This window comes from Podarcis cretensis (genome assembly GCF_951804945.1).
Source record: "Podarcis cretensis genome assembly, chromosome: 8".
NCBI classification, from domain to species: domain Eukaryota; kingdom Metazoa; phylum Chordata; class Lepidosauria; order Squamata; family Lacertidae; genus Podarcis; species Podarcis cretensis.
In genome coordinates, this window is record NC_137177.1 from 52,844,505 (window position 1) to 52,866,216 (window position 21,712).

At 49.1% G+C, this 21,712-nt stretch overlaps 1 protein-coding gene across 2 annotated transcripts; it reads left to right on the forward strand.

Annotated features, from left to right (window-relative positions):
- Nucleotides 1–1,353: 1,353 nt before the first annotated feature.
- On the forward strand, nt 1,354–21,710 carry CDH15 (cadherin 15). 2 transcript variants are annotated; one of them, XM_079988784.1, is made up of 14 exons: nt 1,354–1,509; nt 9,533–9,688; nt 10,930–11,085; nt 12,178–12,322; nt 13,036–13,196; nt 14,130–14,258; nt 15,072–15,257; nt 15,834–16,087; nt 16,782–16,921; nt 17,824–18,042; nt 18,516–18,755; nt 19,518–19,657; nt 20,125–20,289; nt 20,823–21,710. In XM_079988784.1, the coding sequence occupies exons 1-14, from the start codon at nt 1,456–1,458 to the stop codon at nt 21,018–21,020; spliced, it is 2,343 nt and encodes a 780-aa protein (XP_079844910.1). In that variant the 5' UTR covers nt 1,354–1,455; the 3' UTR covers nt 21,021–21,710. The 2 variants fall into 2 exon arrangements, with proteins under 2 accessions (XP_079844910.1, XP_079844911.1); XM_079988785.1 differs by lacking the exon at nt 1,354–1,509 and adding an exon at nt 2,564–2,706.
- The last annotated feature ends 2 nt before the right edge of the window (nt 21,711–21,712 follow it).

Sequence of the window (21,712 nt, forward strand, 5' to 3'; positions counted from 1 at the left end):
CTTTTTAAAAAAGAAAAATACATAGCTTTCCAAATACGGTATATAAATCAATAAAATATAAGTAAATTACATATATAAATCAATAAAATATAAGTAAATTACATAGGACAAACTAACAGGGGAAAACAGCTCCGTCTGAGTTTTTTCCAGCCAGTGGCCAACCTCCTGACCACCCAATCCTGACCATTTGGCAGTGCTTGTCAGGCCTTGTTATTCCACCCAAGTAGTCCAGGGAAATAGCTCCTCTGAAACCAAATTTGGGAGCTAAACTTGGGCTTGGGAGCACCTGAGTGGGAAACAGCCTAGGAACTCTGAATGCTGCTCCGAGTTCCTTGGAGGAAAGGTGGGCTACAAATAACTTCTGCATTAGGGCACTTCTTAGTGCTTAAAAAACCCAGAGCGTATGCCCCTGGTACAGAATCTGCATAAAAGGAATACAGTAGATGCAGATCTACCTTAGGTCTCTGAGTGATGCTGCCTGGGTGAGGTCTCACTGCAAAGGATGCCTCCGGACTCTCGCTGTTTTGCAAGGTTGATTTGATCACATGCTGGGAATTTGTATAATTAAAGAGGAGTCAGGTGCTCTGTCAGCTTAGCACAACAAATCCACTTAAAAACAAAAATAGACTTTTGTGGTTTGGAAAGCGATGGGGAAAGGCATTGAAATGCGTGAGATGAATGGGTGACGAGCAGGAAGCTTTGTAAACATATTGCAAGCAAATCAGGATGAATGCTTCTTGTTGTGTAACTTCCCTGCAAACATATCAGAACAAATCCTGGATAAAGGCTGGACAGAGCCTAACCTCTGTGTAGGTTTTGTCCGAGCAAATCAGATCAGGTACTTCTTAAATGGGGCATCTGGAGGGGCCCAAAGCTATTACTTTTTTAAAGAAGGAGAGGAAGGGATGGAATTTCTAGGGGCCCACTCCTAGTAGGCATCAACTCTCCATGGTTCCTTATAGTTATTCTTTTTCTCTTGCCATGCAACCAGTCCACAGTTTGACCCACTGTGGAGGAAAGGGCCAAAGAGAGGACACATCCTCTTTTCAGGCCATTCTTGATCCTCGCTGTGACTTAGCTTTAGTATCTGGGATTTAATATTTCTTTCAAAAAGTTAATTCTACAAACTTCTAGCGAGGGGTGGGTGGGATAGCAAGTGTCAATTCTACACACACACACACACACACTACACACACTCCTTTCTCAGGGTGTGTGTGGGCAGGGGAGATATGCAGGCCATGCAGCTCCCAGGCCATCTCTCCCCCCCCCCTCCCCGCCACCATCCGGCGTTCCTCTCCCAGGCCCCAGCACATGTGCTGTCTGTCAGAGCCTGGTCTCGGTTATTTTAGCTCTGCTCATAGCAGAGGCGCTCCCTCTGTGTGAGAGAGAGAAGGAAGGGGACGGAGGCTGTTCGGCTCTGCGCTCTGCCTGAGGCACAACCACTAGCAAGCCATTATGGCCACCCCTTTCTGGCTCATCTCCTTCCTGCTGGCCATGTTGTGGGCTCAGGTAAGCACCGGAGAGCGCAGGTGTGTCAGCCTGGAGCAGAGAGCAATGGGGCGGTGAAGATCCTTCTCTGCACTCCAGGGCATCAGGGACTTCAGTTAGGTGGAGGGTCCTGCATGCAGTTGAGTCCCATCCCAAAGGCATTTCCACCTGGAGAACCAATCAGGGGGTTTCCCTCGCCACCAGTGTCCATTTGATTGACTGATTTGCAGCTAGGAGGAATTTTGCCAGCCTCTCTGTCCTAGACAAGGCTTATGCTGTGCCAAGGACAGTAGACAGAGCATGTGGTGGAATATACACGTCCAAGCTTCCAGCTAGCTGCTGAGCTACATTCAAGGTGTTGGTTTGGGTGTATATACAGCTAGAGACCAGGATATCTGAAGCATCGTCTCCCCACTTATCTAGCCAATCAGTCATTGAGCTCTGACGGTGAGGGCTTCCTACAGATAATGATTATTATTTATTGAATTTATATACCACCCTATACCCGGGGGTCTCATGGTGGCTCAGAGAATAAAAACCACACAATGCATAATAAAAATAAAAACAACAACCCAATAGCCCACTCCCAAAAAAACACATCTTACCCAGCAGTCTGCTCCTTATAATATAGGAATCCAGTCTTTTGTATGTGTTGTATGGGATCCTGGATGACAGGTCGTTTTTTCTACCTGTGATCTCTACTGCCTTGGGAATTTAAGAGATTAATCTGTGCTTTTGTATACACCTGTGCGATTGTATTTTGTTCCGTGCTTGGAATGAGCTGGTTTGGCTTAACGAAGTTCACTGAATTAGTTCAGAAATGTCTGGAGCACAATTCAAAGCGGCTCCCTTAATTGCCAGGTGAACCGAGCAGATATTGTTCATTATGGGGGTAGACATTGAGACAATTTCTCTAGTTCAACTCTGTGTGGTTTTTTTCCCTCCTCTTTGGGTCTTTAAGCTTCAAGATGATCATTGTTTGGAAAAGTAAATTAAACCATTCACATGTCACTGTGTGTGCTCTTGGATGTTTTCTTAGTCTTCTTAAGTGTGTTTTGTAACAGGCAGCTTGTAACAGTTTGAGTGCTGGGAAAGAAAAATTGCTGAGGATCATTTGGATAAACTTGAATTCAGCTGAACTGAATGTGAACCAAACTAGTTGGTTTTGTATAGGGACAAACGAGAACTGGAATTTGTTCCTTTTGGGGCATGTTGAACGTGAGTGAGAACTTGTTCCTTTTTGAAATGAATTTTCCAAGCTCTGATTTAATTTTCTCTTTGAATGCTTGTGCAAAACTCTGTGTGTGTGTGTGTGTGTGTGTGTGTGTGTGTGTGTGTTTCTCTAATAAAGCTTTACTTAAACCATAACCCAACAAGTGTCTCCAACTGCACCAAGGTGGAACTCAGGTGAATGCACTTGGTGGACCAGATAATAATAAGAAAGTTTGTAGGAGTTTCCAGATCAAAATTCTTTCACCTAATGAAACAAATCTCCTAATTAAACATTAAATTCTTACACATCATTCTGTCCCTTCTTAGAAAGTTCTGAAAACTGAGACCGGCATTGGCACGCCAGACCCCACACCGTCCCTCTTTCTTTCTTTTTTAAAGCTTCTTGAACTTAGAAAAAACAACAAGCCACATTTTCATAGTCGGGGGGGGGGGGTGCTGGGCAGGCATGTACACAATTCACAGAATCATAGAATTGTAGAGACATAGGACCTCAAGGGTCATCTAGTCCAACCCCCTGCAATGCAGATGCTTATGTTATTATTTTTACTTTGAAAATATATTTTCCCCTTTTCTATAACATCCCCCACCCCAGTAAATTCATTTGGCATCAGGGCAGCAAGAGCAAATTTCATTTTATTCCCATAGTCACAGCGGTGCTGCCATTTACATGTGTTCCAAATGCAAAACTGCACTTGTAGCTTCTTTTCTTTCAATCTGGGTTGGCAAACTGTGGATTGGAGGAGGAGGACAGCACCAAATGGGATGGGGGGGGGGAGAACAGGAATGCTCGTGGTGTGCTCCACAACTGACATAATTACACCTGGCCCTCTAAAGTGTTCCCCATAAGACCCTTTAAGTCCAGGGTGTGAAATTACCAAGTTGTGGCACTGAATCCACAGCAAATCCACTGTAAGTCCAACACCTGTGTTCTGAAGGAGGGGGAGTTGTTGGGAGTTAAGTTGAACAAGTCTCACCCCACTTCAGAAAGGAAACTCCAAGTCCCTGGAGAATACTTAGCCTGGAAACCTCTGACTTGGGTCGGGGGAGAAGTAATGAAGTTCTGCCATTACAGGCCATTTTCTGATTTCTGCCAGAGGGAGAGCACCTATGTCGAAAGGGTTGTGGTGACTCTGTTTGGAGTGCAAGTTGGTAACCCTGTGGCAGTTCACCACTCTCGGGAAATGCCCCTGCCTCTTCAGATGGAGATGTTGGCTTGTTCCTTTAACTTCCAACCTTCACGTAAATGTCCTGGGATCTTTCCGCTCTATTCCGTCATAACTGAAGAAAAAAATACGCTTTATAAGGGGGCTTTAGAACTCTCTCCAACAGAACTTTTCAATGCCTGGGGGGAAATACAGTTTACAGGGTGGATTCATGAGGAAGTCCCAACAGACTGCTTAGAAAACTATAATGTGTTTTCAGGGAGAGACAGGCCTTCTGCAAATGTGGGCTGTTGTGCCCTGCGAGAGAAAGGTCTCCAGGTCCCCAAAGGAGCCTGCCTTCATTTTAGTCGCACAGAGAGAGGGATCCTGTCCACACTCTCATTTCACAATCCTCAATTGATAGGGCGAGAAGACATGTAAAGAAGGATGCCCCCAGCCCACCAGCAATGAGTCTCATAGGCACGTCTTTCAGCTGCTGCAGCTTTTCTGACTCCTGCAAAGGAAAGCCCTTCTCCTCTTCCTTTGCATCAGGCCGCCCTACAGATTCCCAAGCCTTTGCTTTCCTCACGGAGGGCTTGTGCAACTGGAATGTCCTCTCCATCCCACCCCCTTGCACCTTGGAAGCCGCTTTTCCCTTATGGCACTTTGGCCCTTGGACCTCCCCCTCCAAAGAGCTGGATGGGATCAGTTGCTTTGCATAGGAAGACGCAGAGACTCTTGACTCCTGGGAGGGCACAGGACCCCTACTCCCTTCAACAACCACCTATTTGGAATGGGAAACTTTCTTTCAATGAACATTAAAGGCTATGAAGCTTCAGAGATAAAAGGAAGAGAAGTTCTAGGGTTCTTCATGGGGGCAGGCTGGTGTAGATGTGGAGGAGAGCAAAGCCATTCAAACTTTGGAGAGCCAGCTCCTGGATATCCTGCAGCTCTGCAGCAGTGAAGGAGGCATCCCTCCCCCTTTCTGCCAGCTGCCCCCTGAGTCAACAACAAGCGTGAAATGTCCATGCCGGCAGCTGGGAGCATAAAAATGCAACCCACCCCAGTGACCGAGAGCAAAGAAGCTGGAATTCCATGTGGCTTGCATTAGTGACACCCTGCAGCAGAGCTCTTCTTGGAATGATGGCCAGGGAGGGAAGTGGCGGGGCAGGGAAGGAAAGTCCCATACAAATCCTGAGGTGTGACCCACCATCCCTCTCCTCTGCTTGACTGCTGGGTGCTTCCACAAACCTCCCTTCTATGCTGAATTTCTGGGTTCTTGTCTGCTTGCAGAGAGATGAGCCCCCCCATGCTCTGTTTTTTGAAGTCAGCTTCTTGCTTGGGAAGGAGACAGAGAGAGAGAGAGAGAGAGAGAGAGAGAGCACATCAGCCTGGATAGCTCAGTTGGTTAGACTAGAGCATGGTGCTGATAATGCCAAGGCTGGAAGTTCGATCCCCATATGGGACAGCTGCATATTCCTGCATTTCCAGGGGTTGGACTACATAATCCTCAAGGTCTCTTCCAAGTCTATGATTCTATGTACACCCCCTTCAACAAGTTGGAAGGTGGGCACTACAGTGGTTCCTCGGGTTAAGTACTTAATTCGTTCTGGAGGTCCGTTCTTAACCTGAAACTGTTCTTAACCTGAAGCACCACTTTAGCTAATGGGGCCTCCCGCTGTTGCTGCGCCACCGGAGCACGATTTCTGTTCTCATCCTGAAGCAAAGTTCTTAACCCAAGGTACTATTTCTGGGTTAGCGGAGTCTGTAACCTGAAGCATATGTAACCCGAGGTTACCACTGTATACACTGCTGTGCATATACACTTGTCCTGCACCCCCCAACTTTATACTGCACCCTGTTCCAAGTAGAAGATGTCCTTCCATGCAGTTGCAGATCTGTAAGGCCCTGACCCAAATCCTAAGCCTTTCCACCGAAGGGGCCCCTCACAGCTTGCGTGAGCAGGGCAGAGTGAAAGGATCCCTTACAGCGGAGGAGGGGGGGGTGGCGTTCTTTGTTCAGCTCCAGGAGGTTCGCATGCGTGTGTGCATCCCCCCTTGGCCACCTGCTGCTATGGAATCCAGGGCTGGGAGCTGGGTTAGGTTTCAGGGCAAGTCGGGAGCAGGAGAGAAGGGATTGGGGGGGGGTCACGACCGGCAGAAATGCTGCATGGGAATGTGAAGTTAAATTCAGTTACGAAAGCATCTCTCCTGGCCAGTGTGGTGTTGCTGTTAGAGTGTAGGCCTGTGGCCCAGGAGACCAGGGGCGCCTCCATACTGTCACCATTTTGTGGCGGGGGGGGGCGGTTCAGGCACATATTGGAGCTTTAGGTTTGTGTATAAAAAATGCTCTTGTCTCCCTACTGAAACGAATCCACTCCTTAATAAAGAATCGGACTTTGCTAAGGCTTGGTGGAGCTTAAAACAACTATGTAATATATGTATGATTCATGGACTGGATATGACACATGTAATTTATGTATTATATTTTGTATTTGTTTATATGTATATATAATGATAAACCAATAAAACTCATTTGGGAAAAGAAAAAAAAAAGAATCAGACTTTCGCAGTGTGGGATGAAGAAATGACCGTCAGGAAGACCGGTCTCTGGAGAGATTTTGCCAAAGTTTGTGCTGCAGCTTTGTCTTTGCCCGACCCCTGGAGCAGCTGACGGGATGGGGCTTGTGTGAAGGCGGTGCAGAAGCTGAACTCAGTCTCTTCTCTGCAAGGCTCCCAGCCGCAGCAGTAGGGCAAGCGGGTCTTTCCTTAGAAGCTGGGTGCCAGGGAAGTCTGCCAAAGCAAGATGGGAATAACGTGGGAAAGGAGCTGAAGGAGGGTCCGGCCGTTCAAAATAGAAACAAAAATAGATCTCACAGGGAAGGAATGAGAGGCAGGAAGCAGCCATCACCTCCCTTGAGTCAGAAGCTCAGTAGCGTAGTCTGCACTGTGCCAAAATCTGGGCTGGGATCTTGGCTGGCTCATGAGGAAGGCCAAAGCAGATCAGTGCTAGAACATCTGCTCTGCATGCAGAATGTCCCGTCTTCTGTCTCCAGGTAGGGCTGGGAGAGACCCCTGCCTGAACCTCTAGAGAGCCACTGCCAGTCAGTGCAAGCCATACTAAGCTAGGAGAACTGATGGGCCTGAGTCGGTCTAAGGCAGCTTCCTCTGTAAGAAGTCCAGCTGTCTCCATGCAGCTGCTTCAGGGAGGGGAGATGTGGAGGGAGCAGGGAGCAGCAGCACATTCTCAGCCAGCCCCCACAGTCCCCTTGCTTTTTATAGCCAACAGGTTCTGCTACTATCCACACCATGATGGCATGGAGACAGGCAGCAGATAAAAGCTTTTTCTCCCTCTCTTACGACACTAGAAACTTGTGAACACCCAGCGGAGCTGAATGCTGGAAGAGTCAGAGGACAAGTGAAAGTGCTCCTTCATGCAGCACATAGTTAAACTATGGAACTCATTCCTGCAGGAAGGTAGTGATGGCCACCGACTTGGATGGCTTTAAAAGAAGATTGGGCAAATTCATGGAGGAGAGGGATATCAGTGGCTACTAGCCATGTGCTGGACTAGATGAGCCCTCTCTGGCCTGGAGGAGAACATAATAAGGGCCCTGCTGGTTCAGGCCAGAAGGGGCCCATTTAGTCCATCACCCTGTTCTTGCAGTGGCTGACCAAATGCTTCTGGGAAGCCCAAATACGCAACCAGGGCTTGGGATAAGAGCCTGGGCTACTTTTGATGGGAGAGCAACCTAGTATTCATCCTCCTAATAGGGGGTTGAGCAAATCACAAAAAATAATTTTAATGTATTCTGCTTAAAAAACCTTGGTGATTAGGTGACATACAAATGCCTTAAACCAGTGGTTCACCAGAACATTTTTGCCCGTAGACCACCTGGAAATTGCTGATGGTCTTGATTTTTCTGCTCATTGTAGCCTTTGTAATGTGCTGTACTAGATGCTGTATTTTTAAATTTAGTTTTGTATTGCTGCTTCTATTTTTTTATATGGTATATTTTACTGTATTACACCTTGGATTCCGTAGAATTCAATTTTCAATATAATAAAATGCAATGTAAGAATAATCCAATTAAAAAGCAATGAGTATTTAATGCAACAGAATGTCTTTCACCTTCAACCACAAATCCATGCACACAGCAAGGACCAACATGATGTTTGTGGGCCAGTGGTGGTCCACAGACCACAGTTTAGGGACTCTGCCTTAAACAAACTCCATCAAGGGCCCCAGCCACTGTCCATATCACTGGGACCACTCATTGACAGCCGTCCGTCTCTGTACAGTGTACAAAAAACTGGGAATCCGCCTTGTTACATGCTTACCTGTCAATCAGAACATTGCTGTGCTGACTCCCTGGAATCAACCTGCCTCCTCTGTTGTGCTCTAGCAGCTCCTGGGCTGTGTAAGACCCTTCCTCACCATTTCCTTCAGGACTGTAGGGCCCTTCCCCCAAAGATGGCAAACATGCAGCTGCTCCCTACCACAAAGGGTTCTTGGGTTACCAGAGAGGAATGCACAGCCCACACCTGGCTCTTAGCAATCACTACATCCCACAGCTAGATGCTTTCAGCCATTGGCTGCTGCAAGATAAGAACAGAACATAGGAGCCCTGAAGCTGAATCAGGCACATCTAGTCCAGCCTCATCCCCTGTTGGAGGCGGGGTGCTTCTCAATGCTAGTTGCTGGAAAGTTCAGGATAGGGACAGAGCTGTAGCGCTCATGTCCTGCTTGCAGTCTTCCCACAGGGATCTGATTGGCCACTGTGAGAACTGGATGCTGCACCAGATGGGCCTTTGGCCTGATCCAGGAGGCTCTTTTTATGTCCTTATCCTGTTCTCACGGTCGCCAGCTATAAGGGCTCATCCACACTTCCTCTCGTCCTGCTCTTTCCCCCGGAGAAAACTGTTATTTGGCACTCAATCAGAGCAAACGGCAATTCAGGTTTTCTCTGGATTGACGTTTGCTCCGAGTTAGCACTAAAGAGCACATTTTCTCTGGGAAAGGAGTGGGGCAAGGAGAAAACCACTCCAACCCATGCCTAGAAAGTGCAGGTCAAGTGGGAGACCACTCCAGCCCATGCTTTCTAGGCACGGGACCAGCAGAAGTGTGGATGAGCCCTCAGTGTCTCTTGGAAGAAGCCCCTAAGCAGCACCTGAGTGCAACAGCATTTTCCTTGCTTGGAGTTCCAGCAACTGGTATTCAGAGACATGCTGCCTCCAACATGGAGGGAGAACAGTGACTAGGAGACATTGATAAATAGCCTTATGTTCCATGAATTTCTTTAACTTTTAATCTACTCAAGGACTGATTGTACACCCAAGTTCTCAAACTAATTGAATCAGATGCTGGAATTTTGTAGCGGCAGGGAGTAAGGGAGCTGGCCAGGCAGGGACTGTGGCCCCTGGAGGACAAAGGAGTTTTATTTCTGCCAGATCTTCATTTTACAATACTTATAGCCTGCTTTTTCAGCTGAAAGCATGATGAGCCAAAGCAGCTTGTGCAGAACACAGAGCCACCATGAAATTAAAGTCAGAACAGAAGGCATAAAAAATGGGGGGGGGGGGGGGGGAGGCGTAGCAGACACAATAATAGGCCTCTGAAGTCTTCAATATGTCAGAGACTGATATAACACCTTTTTTTTTTCCTGGCAGGATGTCTGTTGCTCTGAAGAGGAGGTCCATAGCAGCCCCCCAGTACTGCATCTAAAGCAGCAGAAGGATGGGACAGGAAGGGTGAAGAGGGCTTGGGTGATCCCTCCCATCAGTGTGTCAGAGAACCATAAGCGGCTCCCCCATGTTTTGGTGCAGGTAAGGAGGAGAATGGGCAGTTTGGTATTCAACAGTGGTGGACAGTGTTGGTTCAGGAGAAGGCTTGGGAAGCAAAGAAGTGCCCTTCTCTTCCCCCCTGGTGTGATGTTTCCATGGCTGCTCCTGCTCTCTGCTTGCATCCCACCAAGGTCTGCTTCAGACCCAGGATTGTGCCTTGGAAGGAAATGGCTGGACTGAGCCAGCCCTGAGTGAACTTCATTGAGATGCTGAGTGTTGCTATGTGCCAATAGCACAGCACCCTGCAGAAACACACCCACTTGCTCATTGTGCTCATTGCTAGATCCAGTGCACCCTTCCTTACAGCCCCATCACAATCAACCAGGTTGTGGCTGCTCCTCTCCCTCCCACTCTGCCTCTGAAGGCAGGTTAAAAATACAGTCTGGAAATGGCACACATCCTTCAATACATGCAGTGCCAGTGTGGTGTAATGGTTAAGAGCGGTAGTCTCATAATCTGGTGAACTGGGTTAGATTCCCCGCTCCTCCACATGCAGCTGCTGGGTGACCATGGGCCAGTCACACTCCTCTGAAGTCTCTCAGCCTCACTCACCTCACAGGGTGTTTGTTGTGGGGGAGGAAGGGAAAGGAGAATGTTAGCCGCTTTGAGACTCCTTAGGGTAGTGATAAAGCGGGATATCAAATCCAAACTCTTCTTCTCTTCTTCACCTACAGCCACACCGGTTCATTACACCATGAATGTTGACCGTAAGCACTGAATATGTGTGTGTGGCCTTTGTTATGGTGAAGGCACAGCTCCATTTGCCACAGCAGGCTCCCCCACACCTGCGGCTTGCAGGCACCCACGTGGCAGCCCCTCCTTGCACAACAGCACATGCATTCACAGGAACCCTGGCCCTTGCCTTCCAAGGACGTTGCACCGTGCATCAAGCCTTTCATTGCGCCATGCATCGAAAAAGGATCCTGACTCAGTGGAAGAGCATCTGCTTTGCGTGCAGAAAGTCCTCCCAGGTTCAACCCCCAGCGGCATCTCCAAGCAGGACTTAGAAAGACTCCCTGCCTGAATCCCCCTGGAGAGCCACTGCCAGTTAGTGTAGAGATAATATCCTGCTAGATGGAATCAGGCAGCCTTCTATGTCCCTGAGCCTGGTTGGGATTTAAGTCACATCTGGGTACAGAGAGGGGGAAGGGCAGCACCTGTGGGCAGGAGCAGGGGAGGTGCCGGCCCTCTCCCAGCACACAGGGTTAATCTCCCTTCTGTAGATTAAATCAGACAAGCAGCAGCCTGGAGGTGTGATCTACAGCATCAAGGGTCCAGGAGTGGATGAAGATCCCAAGGGTGTGTTCTCCATCGATAAACGCAATGGGAAAGTCTACCTCAATACTGTGCTGGACCGGGAAAAGAATGAACGCTTTCGGGTAAGGAAAGCCCAACTTGCTTCACGGTTCATTGCAGCTCCGGAGGGTGTTTTAAATGTCAGGGCTGAGCTCCGGAACACATGCAAATGGTGGTAGTGATGATGATAAGGTGCTTCTGAGCATGTGCAAAATGTATTTCCTTGAGTAGACTCCGCCAAACCTGAGATGTCCGAGATGTTGGGTTACCATCATGCCTAGCTATAGGCCAAGCTGGCTGGAGCTGATGAGAGTTTCCAGACCCAGAATATTTTAAGGATGTAAGAATCATAGAACTGTAGAGTTGGAAGAGACCCCAAGGGTCAACAAGTCCAACCCCTGCAATGCAGGAATCACAGCTAAATGTAAAATCTGACCCAAGAATAGATAAGCCAAAGGGCAGATAAGTTTGGCCACCAAGCAGTTCTCTCTCACCTCCCAAGCAGAAGGCAATTCACACCCCAGTCAGCAAGGAGGGCAGGACACAGACTGTGAGTGGAGACAGACAAGTGAGTGCCTTGTTCCAAAGTGGGGGGCAGGAAGTGAGGAACAAGCCTGTGCTGCAATTCAACTGGTAGACCAACTGAGTAGTCAGAGACAGTGGTGAAGTTGGTGGCTGGTTGCCAGTTCCTTATTTGGCCAAAAGTTTGAAACCCTGCTCAGTCAGAAAACTGAAAAAGGAACTAAAGTTCTCAGAGCTCCAAAATAAACTTCAGGCTGCCCCATATTATCTCTCTCAGGAAATGGTCACCTTCGAGATTCTCAAAAATTATTTTCTACCTACTGGGGGTGCCATGCCTGATGGCATCCTTCACCCAAACAAAGCATTAGGCTGGGCTCAATAGCAATGTCATTTCATAGAGGACATTCTTCTGGAGCTGTGGGACATCATTTTGGGCAGCCCAAAGCTTAATATGGGATGTACATCCCCAGTTCCTAATTTGGGGTCATCATGCATGCATTTGTGAATGTTGCACAAAAACAGTGCTTTTGATCAAAGATACTTATTGTGGAACCAGTCTCCCTGGTTATGTGTGGATCTTATAAGACAGAACTCGGCTTATCTTGATGATCACCTGATAATAACTTGACGCCTCTTGCTTTGCCCATGCCCAGCTCAGGGCCTTTGCACTAGACCTGAGTGGAGTTCCACTGGAGGATCCCACAGACCTGGAGATTCTGGTCATGGACCAGAATGACAACCGGCCCCTCTTCCGGCAGGCTGTGTTTGCTGGGCACGTGGTGGAAGAAGCTCCCCCAGGTGGGTGTGCCAGACCCTCGCATGGTTCTTGTTTAATACGGATGGGCCAATTCTCTGTCTCCAAGCCCATCAAGGTGGGTTGAACTGGAAGCTGAGGGTGGGGAACTGTGAGAAACAGGTAGCAGCTGATAGGAATGACCTTCCCCTGCCTTAGACCTTCGAGAGTTTGTAGGCGACAACGGCTGCATGAATATTGATAGCCCAAAACTGGAAAGAGGAAAAAACTCCCACGGAAAAAGATTGGCAAATTAAGTTAATGGAATATGCTGAGATGGCTAAATTAACAGGAAGACTCAGAAATCAAGACAATAACAAATTTTAAAATGAATGGGAAATTTTTATTGCTTATATGTCAAAGCATTATATACAAGTTGATACATCAGCAGGATTCTAAAAAACATTTGCAGTATTATGATAACAGATCGAACTAGATATGTACAGATAGAAAATATTATTTGGACATGCATGAATTAACAATACATATAATGGAACCACGGAGAGGGTAGAGGGAAGTTAAGGGATTGGAGAAATCCCACATTTCGATATTGTATTTTTGGTATAAACTTTTTAAATGTTTGCTGTATATGCTGTTTGTTATAATTAAAACCAATAAAAATATTTATATATATATAAAAAACCTTCAAGAGTTTTAGATGGGCTAGATGGGAAAATAGATTGTCCTGGTGGAATAAGGCATCTCTGTTCCTTCTCAGGTACCTACGTGATGACGGTAGAAGCCACAGACGCAGACGACCCTGAGACAGACAACGCCGCATTGAGATATTCCATCCTGGGACCAGAGATGAGAGACGTCTTCACCATTGACGAGCTATCAGGGAAAATTCAAACAGCCCGAGCTGGGTTTGACCGGGAGGTACAAGCCTGTCAATGTTTGTCTCAGAGCTTGAGGGTGGAATGCAGTCGTGGGTGACCAGTCAGTAGGCGCCAAAGAGCAGAGTCGACTGTATGCTGCACCAAAGAATGAAACCAGTGGAAATCTGGGATGAAACATTATTTCTTATTTGAATCTGCACACAAACTTTGATCATTTGAATCCTTAGGGTCTATTTTGTTACGACATTCCCAATTTTGAAAGCTATTGGGCTGAGATGTTTTTGAAAAAACGGGGGCCATCATTTTGAATGCAGCACATTAATGCTGTAACATTATTGCCCTGAATTATTTTTAATAGTGACACACACACACACACACACACACACACACACACACACACACACTACATCTCAAAACTATACTTGAAAGAGCGAAATGTCAGGAAATGATTTGCAGTATTCTAAAAATACACCAAAATTTTACTTTATTTTATTTGCAGAAATCCAGTACAGTATAGATAAGCTTTGACCTACCATCTTTTGAAAAGAAAAGTGGGACAGAAAACCAGGTTTTTAAACTTATCTGACACTAGTAGCCTCACACCCAGCATTGCTGAATAATTCTAAGAAACAACAGCAAAAATCAGTGCAGTTTTGAAATCGGGGTTTCAATCGGTGGAATTTTTAAAGTTTCGCTCCACCATCTTGATTCAGAATGATGCCCAGATGTATCCAAATATAGATTTTTTTAAAATCTGCTACTCAAGCTCAGGAACCGCCATGCAATTTGGTTACAGCATCTTAAGGGGTGTCCAAACGTTTAGAGAACTGCAAACAACTTTCCAAAAGGTATTGTAGGTATGGAACCCAGGGACGAATAGGCAGATCCTAGAACCGTGTGAATGGTATGCTTCCCTCTCTGGCTCATACCCTCTTCCCCACACCGTCACCTACCTCTGCTCCTCTCCACGCAGGTCGTCGGCATTTACAACTTGACACTCCAAGTGGCAGATATGTCCGGAGAGGGTCTGGCCACCACCGCCACAGCCGTTATCTACGTGGATGACATAAATGATAACCCCCCCGAGTTCACGGAGAAAGAGGTGGGGAGCCCACCCCCCACCCACTGAGGAGGCAGAACCGGCGGGAGAGGAGACTATAAAGGACCCTGGCTGGGTTTTTTATCCAGCTGGTGTGGCTGGAAGTTCCTTCTGCTCCATTTGAATGGAGTTAGGGGCTTGAGAGTACAGTGGAGCAGGGCTTTGTTTGGCCTCTCCAATATCTCCTGCATAATAACAACAGCAACAAAACCTACTCCAATTGTGAAGCAGGAGGTGATCCATGCCGATACTAATAATTATATTTATTATTCTTTATTTTTTATACCCTGCCCATCTGGCTGGGTTTCCCCAGCCACTCTGGGAGTCTTCCAACAGAACACTAAAATACAATAACCTATTAAACATTAAAAGCTTCCCTAAACAGGGCAGCCTTCAGATGTCTTCTAAAAGTTTGGTAGTTATTTTTCTCTTTGACATCTGGTGGGAGGGCATTCTACAGGGCGGGTGCCACTACCAAGAAGGCCCTCTGCCTGGTTCCCTGTAACTTGGCTTCTCGTAGTGAGGGACCTGCCAGAAAGCCCTCGGTGCAGCCCACAAAACGCATCAAGTGTGGGCCATAGCGCACAGGCTGCTCCTGCCAAGCCCCTTGGCAGCATCTAATTGCTATTTATCATTCTTGTTTATTCCCAACGCTTCCCCCACAAAGAGTTCAAGATGTCACACACAGTTCTGCCCCTTCTCCAGTTCTCCCTCAAAAGCCAGAAAGAAGGGGAAGACTGTGCCCTGCAAAGTGTGCACTGGCAGATCTAGCCAGGCCAAAGTACTGAATAACTCCCCGCCCCCCTTCTCTTGCAGTTCTCCATGGAGGCCCCTGAGAACAAGCAAGGCGTGGTCATTGGGCGAGTGCTGGTCCAAGACAAGGACCTCCCTGGTTCTCCCAACTGGTTGGCTAAGTTCACCATTCTGGAGGGGGACCCCAACGGGGCTTTTGCCATCCACACCGACCCCCTCACCAACGATGGCGTCATCTCCCTGGTGAAGGTAAGGAATGGCATTCAGCTGGACCCATCCCTGGAGCCTGTTTAGAGCACCGGGTTCAACCTGGGAACAATGGCCAAAGCACTGGGTGCTAATGAGCATGCACAGAGGGCGTTCCGCTCACCATGGAGTAGCCATAGCCTCCCCCATTACCTAAATATGAGGCCTGGGGTATGGACTTTGAAGGGAGAGGGATTTACAGGCTAGCTGTCTTTGTAGAGTTTAAATAAAGACACACAATCCCAAACTTTAAACAAGCAAGATAATGATAACAAGAGTACCTCTCACCATGCGCTAAGGGCAGGTGCATCAGCACAGGGTAGCCACAACCAGTCGCCAGTCCTCCTGGATGAAGGGAGCATGATTCTGGGGCCAGAAGCCACAATACGCAAAGTGGATTTGAGTTCTTGCAACTCTTGCTTTAGCTATCAATAGCTGGTTGAAGCTCAAAACAGAGCGGACAGAGAAAAGGCTGGGAAGCAGGAATGCTGGCCCTGTTTGAGGGATTTGCAACAATGGGAGCAAAAGGGTCCCATGCCACTAACCACGGCTTCACCAACTCTCTTTCCCTATCGTCAGGCCCTCAACCATGAAGAACGGGACCGGTTTGAACTGCTTGTCTCTGTCCAGAACCAAAGTCCCCTGGAGCTGTCTGCCCCAAAGGCTGCCAGGGCCTTGACCACAGTGCGAGTGAATGTGCTCGATGCCAATGAAGCCCCCTTCTTCCGGGAGAATCCCTGGAGGGGAAGCGTGAATGAAGGTGCGCCCCCTGGCACAGAGATAACCCTCTACCGTGCCAGTGACCCAGACACCCAGCAAGGGCAGCAACTCAGGTGAGCTGGGCCAGAGGGCTTCAGGCTACCGTTCAAGGAGATACTCCAGGTTAGCCTGCATTGGGAGCAGGTGGGTGATTTTAAGGAGGAAGGGAGCAGAAAACCCCCTGGCAGGGTTGGCTTCCAGGGCTTGGTGGGATTCTGCCCTTCCAGAGCTGCAGACCAAAGGCATGACTTGGTGCCTGGCATAAAACTAAGTGCCGCAAGAACTGCAGCTCCTGTTCCCCTTTTTGTTTTAAATAAGTCTCTAGCCTTTATGGCCAAGAAGAAAAACGTACCAACTTGCAGAAACAGAAGAAAAGTCCTGCTGGATCAGGTCAAACGCCTATTTAGTCCAGCATCCTGTTCACACAGTGCCCAACTAGATGTCTATAGGATACCCACAAGCAAAACCTGAGTGCAACAGCATTCTTCCCCATTGTGATTCCCAGCGACTGGTATTCAAAGGCATACAGCCTCCAGCAGTCAGGGGAGAGCATAGTTGTCATGACAGTGTTTTGTATGAGCCTCTGCAAAGCGCCTCCACCACCATACAAGCCCAATTTGCCTCCCAGATGTGTGTGACATCCTGGCGAGTGTGACTTTGCCTCTAGGAAAGAGAATGCTGTTCATGAACACACACACACACACACACACACACACACACACACACACACACAATATTAGCATCTCTTTCTCTGACCTGCATCCTCAGGTACTTCCAGGCCTCTGACCTGGCCAGCTGGCTGCAAGTGGACCCTGACTCCAGCCTGGTGCAGACACGACAGACGGTTCCCCCACGCTCAACATTCCCAGGCGGCTGGTACACCTTGCAGATCCTGGCCAGCGATAATGGTGAGAAGGTCGGGCAGAGAGTGGGAGAGGACAGGAACAAGCCCATGGCTAGAAGGTCACTGTAACAGGGGCAGGAAATCACTGCAAAACAGCCAGCATGAAGATGCAAGACACCTGATCATGTCGCTTGCAGAGCATCTACACATCTTTCAGTTAGTGTCACTCATTCGTTCCCACACTTTTCAATGCATTTCCTCGTCGCTTTTCAAGCAGCAGAGCCGAGGGTTGTTGTTTATAATGGAGGTTTTGTTACACTGGGGCAGCAGAGGCCTTTAAGTGCACAAATCAAATGTTATGATAGGTGCTTGAATACCCCCTGCAAAATACTGCATCTGAAGCTGCCTTTAGAGAGTCTCAGAAGGGTATATTGGATCATAGAAAAAAGTCTGGCTCCACCAGTAGCCAGAAGATGCCCTTGGGAGAGTTTGCAAGAAATGTATCTATCCCTTATTTGCCACAAAGCCTCTGGTAATCAGATATAGATTTCCCCTCCACATGGAAGTTCTATTCTTTCCAAGGTAATAGTCAGTGACAGGGCAAAGCCAAGACATTTTGCTGATGGAGGTGGCCAAGATGTCTCCTGTGCCTTTCCATGCACAGGAGGTGACTGGGCTGGTAGTTGGATCTGCTGCCAACAGGGCAGCATCATACGCATCTGAAGGCAGCAAGCTAGTTTAGGGACTGTGGGACAAGTAACCTTAGGACAAGCCACATGCAACAGAGAGCTGTAGCCTCCAACCAGAGGGAATTCCAAGGGGCTCAGGAAGAACAGCCTGCAACCACCTATCAGCGGTCTGCCGCCTAAGGCAGCCTTCTCACACTGCTTATTGTTAGGGCCGGCCCTAGGCACGATTAAAGCTATGCCTTAGGAATGCATCTACATTCTCCTGCTTTTTGTTTAGGAAACCCGTCCCTGACAGCTACGGGGACCCTGTCCATTGAGGTGCTGGAAGTCAACGACCATGCTCCTCTTCTGCTTCTGGTGACTAGCGAGCTATGCAGCCAGGGCGGACGCCTGGTGCTGAGTGCCACTGACGACGACCTGGCTCCCCATGCTGAGCCCTTCCACTTCCGCCTCAGCCCTGACATGGCTCAGAATTGGACTCTCGGACACATCAATGGTAACCTTGACCTGGTGGGAGTCAGCACCCCTACATTTAGCAGAGGGTGGGAAAGAGATTCAACCAGGGATAGCATCAGCGTTTGGCATTCCCAGTCAATTCCAAGGGGCCTGAGCACCCCACCTTAAAAAAAATACATTGACCTGGCTCTCTGAGCAAGGCTGGACCACAAAGTCCAGCCACTATTTTAATTTCCTTCAATATCACTCCAAGGTATTGTGGGAAATTAAAGTGGCAGCTAGGCTCAGCTTCCTGGCACTGGCTGTCCCTCAGCACGGCTGTTTCTGCCATTGCTGCTGCCCCCAAACAAGCCAGCCAGTGGACACCTTGTCCTGGGACCCCTCAGACCCATTTGGATTGGTCTTCCTGCAAAGGTAACAGAAAGCATTATGGGAGGGGGGTGCAGAAGAATAGACACAGGCAGGCGCCTGCTTGCTCCATCCTCCTCCCTGAAACTCCCCCATCTGTTACAGACACCCATGCGCTGCTGCAGACTGAAGGAGAAGTGGACATAGGGCTCCACGTCCTGCCGCTGCTCATCAGTGACTCAGGGACACCGCCACAGGTGCAAGAGCAGCTCCTGAATGTCTCTGTGTGCGCCTGTGACAAGTGGGGCTCCTGCCAGGCTCACGTTGCTGCTGTGGTGGGTGCTGTGGCAGGCCTGAGTTTCGGGGCCTTGATGATCATCCTGAGCTGCACCATCCTGCTCCTGCGTAAGTGCAACACGCCTTCTGGCATGAGATTCAGGACCTGTTCCTAAAAGGGCATTATGCTGGGGCATGTCTAATGTGGTTCAGTCCCTCAAGCTCAACCTAATGGTAGGGCCGGCCTGGCCAGTGGGACCCGAGGTACAATGTTAGAGCAGGCTTCTTGCGTCTCTTACTTGCTCATGAGTAGGAGCTGCCAAACAACAGCTGCGTGTCATGCTGTGCAGAGGCCTGGGCAGCCACCACATATAGCAAGGCCTTTTTGGAAGGAACTTGGGCCCCAGCTCTGGAACTTTTCATCAAGTCCTCCCTGCTGCTCCTCCAAAGATGGGGAGAATCGTTTCTGCTTCCACTGGCCTTTTGAGTACTAATTATTACTTTTCTCACACTGCATAGATTTTCTACTGTAATCTATCCATCCATCCAAAAATGTAATATGTTAAGGAAAATTGTTGTGCAACCCCGCCTCCCCCCCATATTAGGAAAAAATGCATAATGGTGTGCATATGAGGAGAAATTCTCGCAAAACTGCTGAAAAAATTCCATGAGGACTTTAAAAGAAAAAAAGCAAACTAATATGGAGAATTGAATTTAAGATTGGACAAAAATGAAAAACTGAGAGAAACCAGAATTGAGATATTTGCTCATTCCTACTTACAGGAGGCTGGGGAAAGGACATGTTTTGATGCTCTACAACACACACACACACACACACACACACACACACACGGCTCCTGCTGCTTTTAACCTTTCCCTCTCTGCTTGCAGTCCTGGCCTTGCTGGTGGCTGCGCTAGAGCATTCCCGCCGTCGTCAGGCCTTCCACAAGGGTCTCCTGGGGGGCTCTCAGGATGACTTGAGGGACAACATCGTCAACTACAACGAACAAGGAGGCGGAGAAGAGGACCAGGTGAGACCCCAAATTATATGTGGGGGTGGGGTGGGAGAGCACGGCAGAGAAGGCAGCCTGAACAATCTATGATGGACTTAAAGAACTATGGAACTCCCTTCCGCAAGAGGCAGTGATCGCCAACTGGGTTTGGCTTTCAAAGAGGACTAGACAAATTCATGGAAAATGAGACTGCCAATGACTGCTAGCCACAACGGCTGGTAGAAACTCCACTGTTGGAGGCAGGAGGGCTCTGAATGCCAGTGGCCAAGAATTATGGGCGGGGAGAGGTGAGGTCACACTCGGGTCCTCCTTACAGGTTTCCCATTGGCCATGGTGAGAACAGGATTTTGTATGCATTTTTGATTGGGTGTCTCCCAACTTGAATCCTCCCCTGCTTCATCTGCCAGGCCCCAGCAGGGCCAGGAAGCCTTGTCTCTCTCTCACACACACATCATGGTTGTAAGGTCCCTCTTCCTGCCTTTCAGGATGCCTACGACCTCAACCAGCTGCGCAACCCCGACCTCTTCCCCCCACCATCTCTTCGGAGCAAGCCGCCGCACCGGAGGGACGCCCCCTACAGCTACGGCCTGCCTCAGTACCCCCGGCGGCTGCCTGCCTGTCCTTCCGACATAGAGGACTTCATCAATGAGGTACTGAAGAGACACATCAGGGGCTGGGAGGATGGCAGAGGCCAATTGGGGCAGAGCTGGAAGTGGGGGGGGGGGGAACCCTCCCTGATTTTGGCCAGACAGAGCTACCCCCTTCTCAGTTCGGTGCTGGCACAAGTTATCAAGAAGCTGCAGGGCCTGAATAAGCAGGAGTGGGGAACCTGGCAAATGGTAGATGTTGCCGAATTCCTGGCTCCCATCATCCTTGGCCTCTGGCTGTGCTGGGAATTGGGAGTCCAGCAATTGCTGCAGAGCTGTAGGCATCCTACCCTTGCGGAGCAAGAGGTAATGGCTAGGAAAAAGGAGGCCTGGCAAGTAGCTAGCCCTTAATGCAGGCTTGCCCTTTTGGCTCCATGGGGGCTGCAACTAGAACTTTTAAATCTTATTTTATTCATTTAAAAATTGTATATCCCGCTTGTCACTACCCAAGTCTCAGTTAAGGGGAGAGGGTCCTTAGGATGTGGTTTGTCTTGGTAGTCCTCTGCTGAGCTCCCCTGCCTCTCCTCCCCCTGCAGGGCCTGGAAGCGGCCGACAGTGACCCCAGCGTGCCCCCGTATGACACGGCTCTCATCTACGACTACGAGGGCGAAGGCTCGGCCGGCGGCTCGCTCAGCTCCATCCTCTCCAGCTTGGCTGACGAAGACCAGGATTACGACTATCTCAACGAATGGGGTCCACGATTCCGGCGCCTGGCAGAGCTGTACGGTCAATAGTGGGGGTAGGGGGAAGATGGGGGGCAGGAAGGGGAGAGGAGAGGCAGTTCCAGCAGCCAAGTATGTGCTGGACTCTGCCAGCTGTGGACAGAGACCACGCAGCCCCACTGCCAGCAACCCCCCTCCTCTCAGCAGCTGCTGCTGCAGTTATGGGGGTCACTTCCTGTTATGCCACCTACTTCCCCAGGCAGCCTTGCAGATAATAACCACTGCCCACTGTGGGGAAGGAGGGGCTCAGCGACCCTTAAACTCAAGTGCTCCAGGAAGTCAGCACCATTTCCTGGGAAGAGCCAGCCCAAAGCAGGGAGGGAAGGCAATGCCAGTCCCAGAGTCCCAGGCATAGATAGGGATGAGGGCCCTTTGCTATAGGCCCACTGGCCATTCTCACCCAAGGCTCTGAGCACCTAGCAGGCAAGTGGGTGGAGCCAGATGATGACAACAACCTAGGTTGGGAAAATTGGGTAGGGGGGGAGAAGACCGTAGTAGGAGCCCCCAGATGAAGGGACCTCCATTGGGCTAGATGAGGGCTCTGGACCCCCCCACCCCACCCCTTCCTGAGCAGGCTAAGGCAGAAGACTCAAGACACTTTGCTGGGCCTCAGCTGCACCCCTTAAGAAAGAGATCCAGGATGCTTTGGAGCAGTGAGGGGAGGAAGGGAGGGCAGCTGGAAATAAAGCAGTTGAAGATGGAGC

Bases quoted from the DNA above. Each gene is read 5' to 3' on its own strand.
- CDH15 (XM_079988784.1), top strand. From the start codon at position 1,456: ATGGCCACCCCTTTCTGGCTCATCTCCTTCCTGCTGGCCATGTTGTGG. The intron at 11,086-12,177 runs GTAAGGAAAGCC...GCCCATGCCCAG, and splicing joins AAAAGAATGAACGCTTTCGG to CTCAGGGCCTTTGCACTAGA. The intron at 16,088-16,781 runs GTGAGCTGGGCC...CTGCATCCTCAG, and splicing joins CAGCAAGGGCAGCAACTCAG to GTACTTCCAGGCCTCTGACC.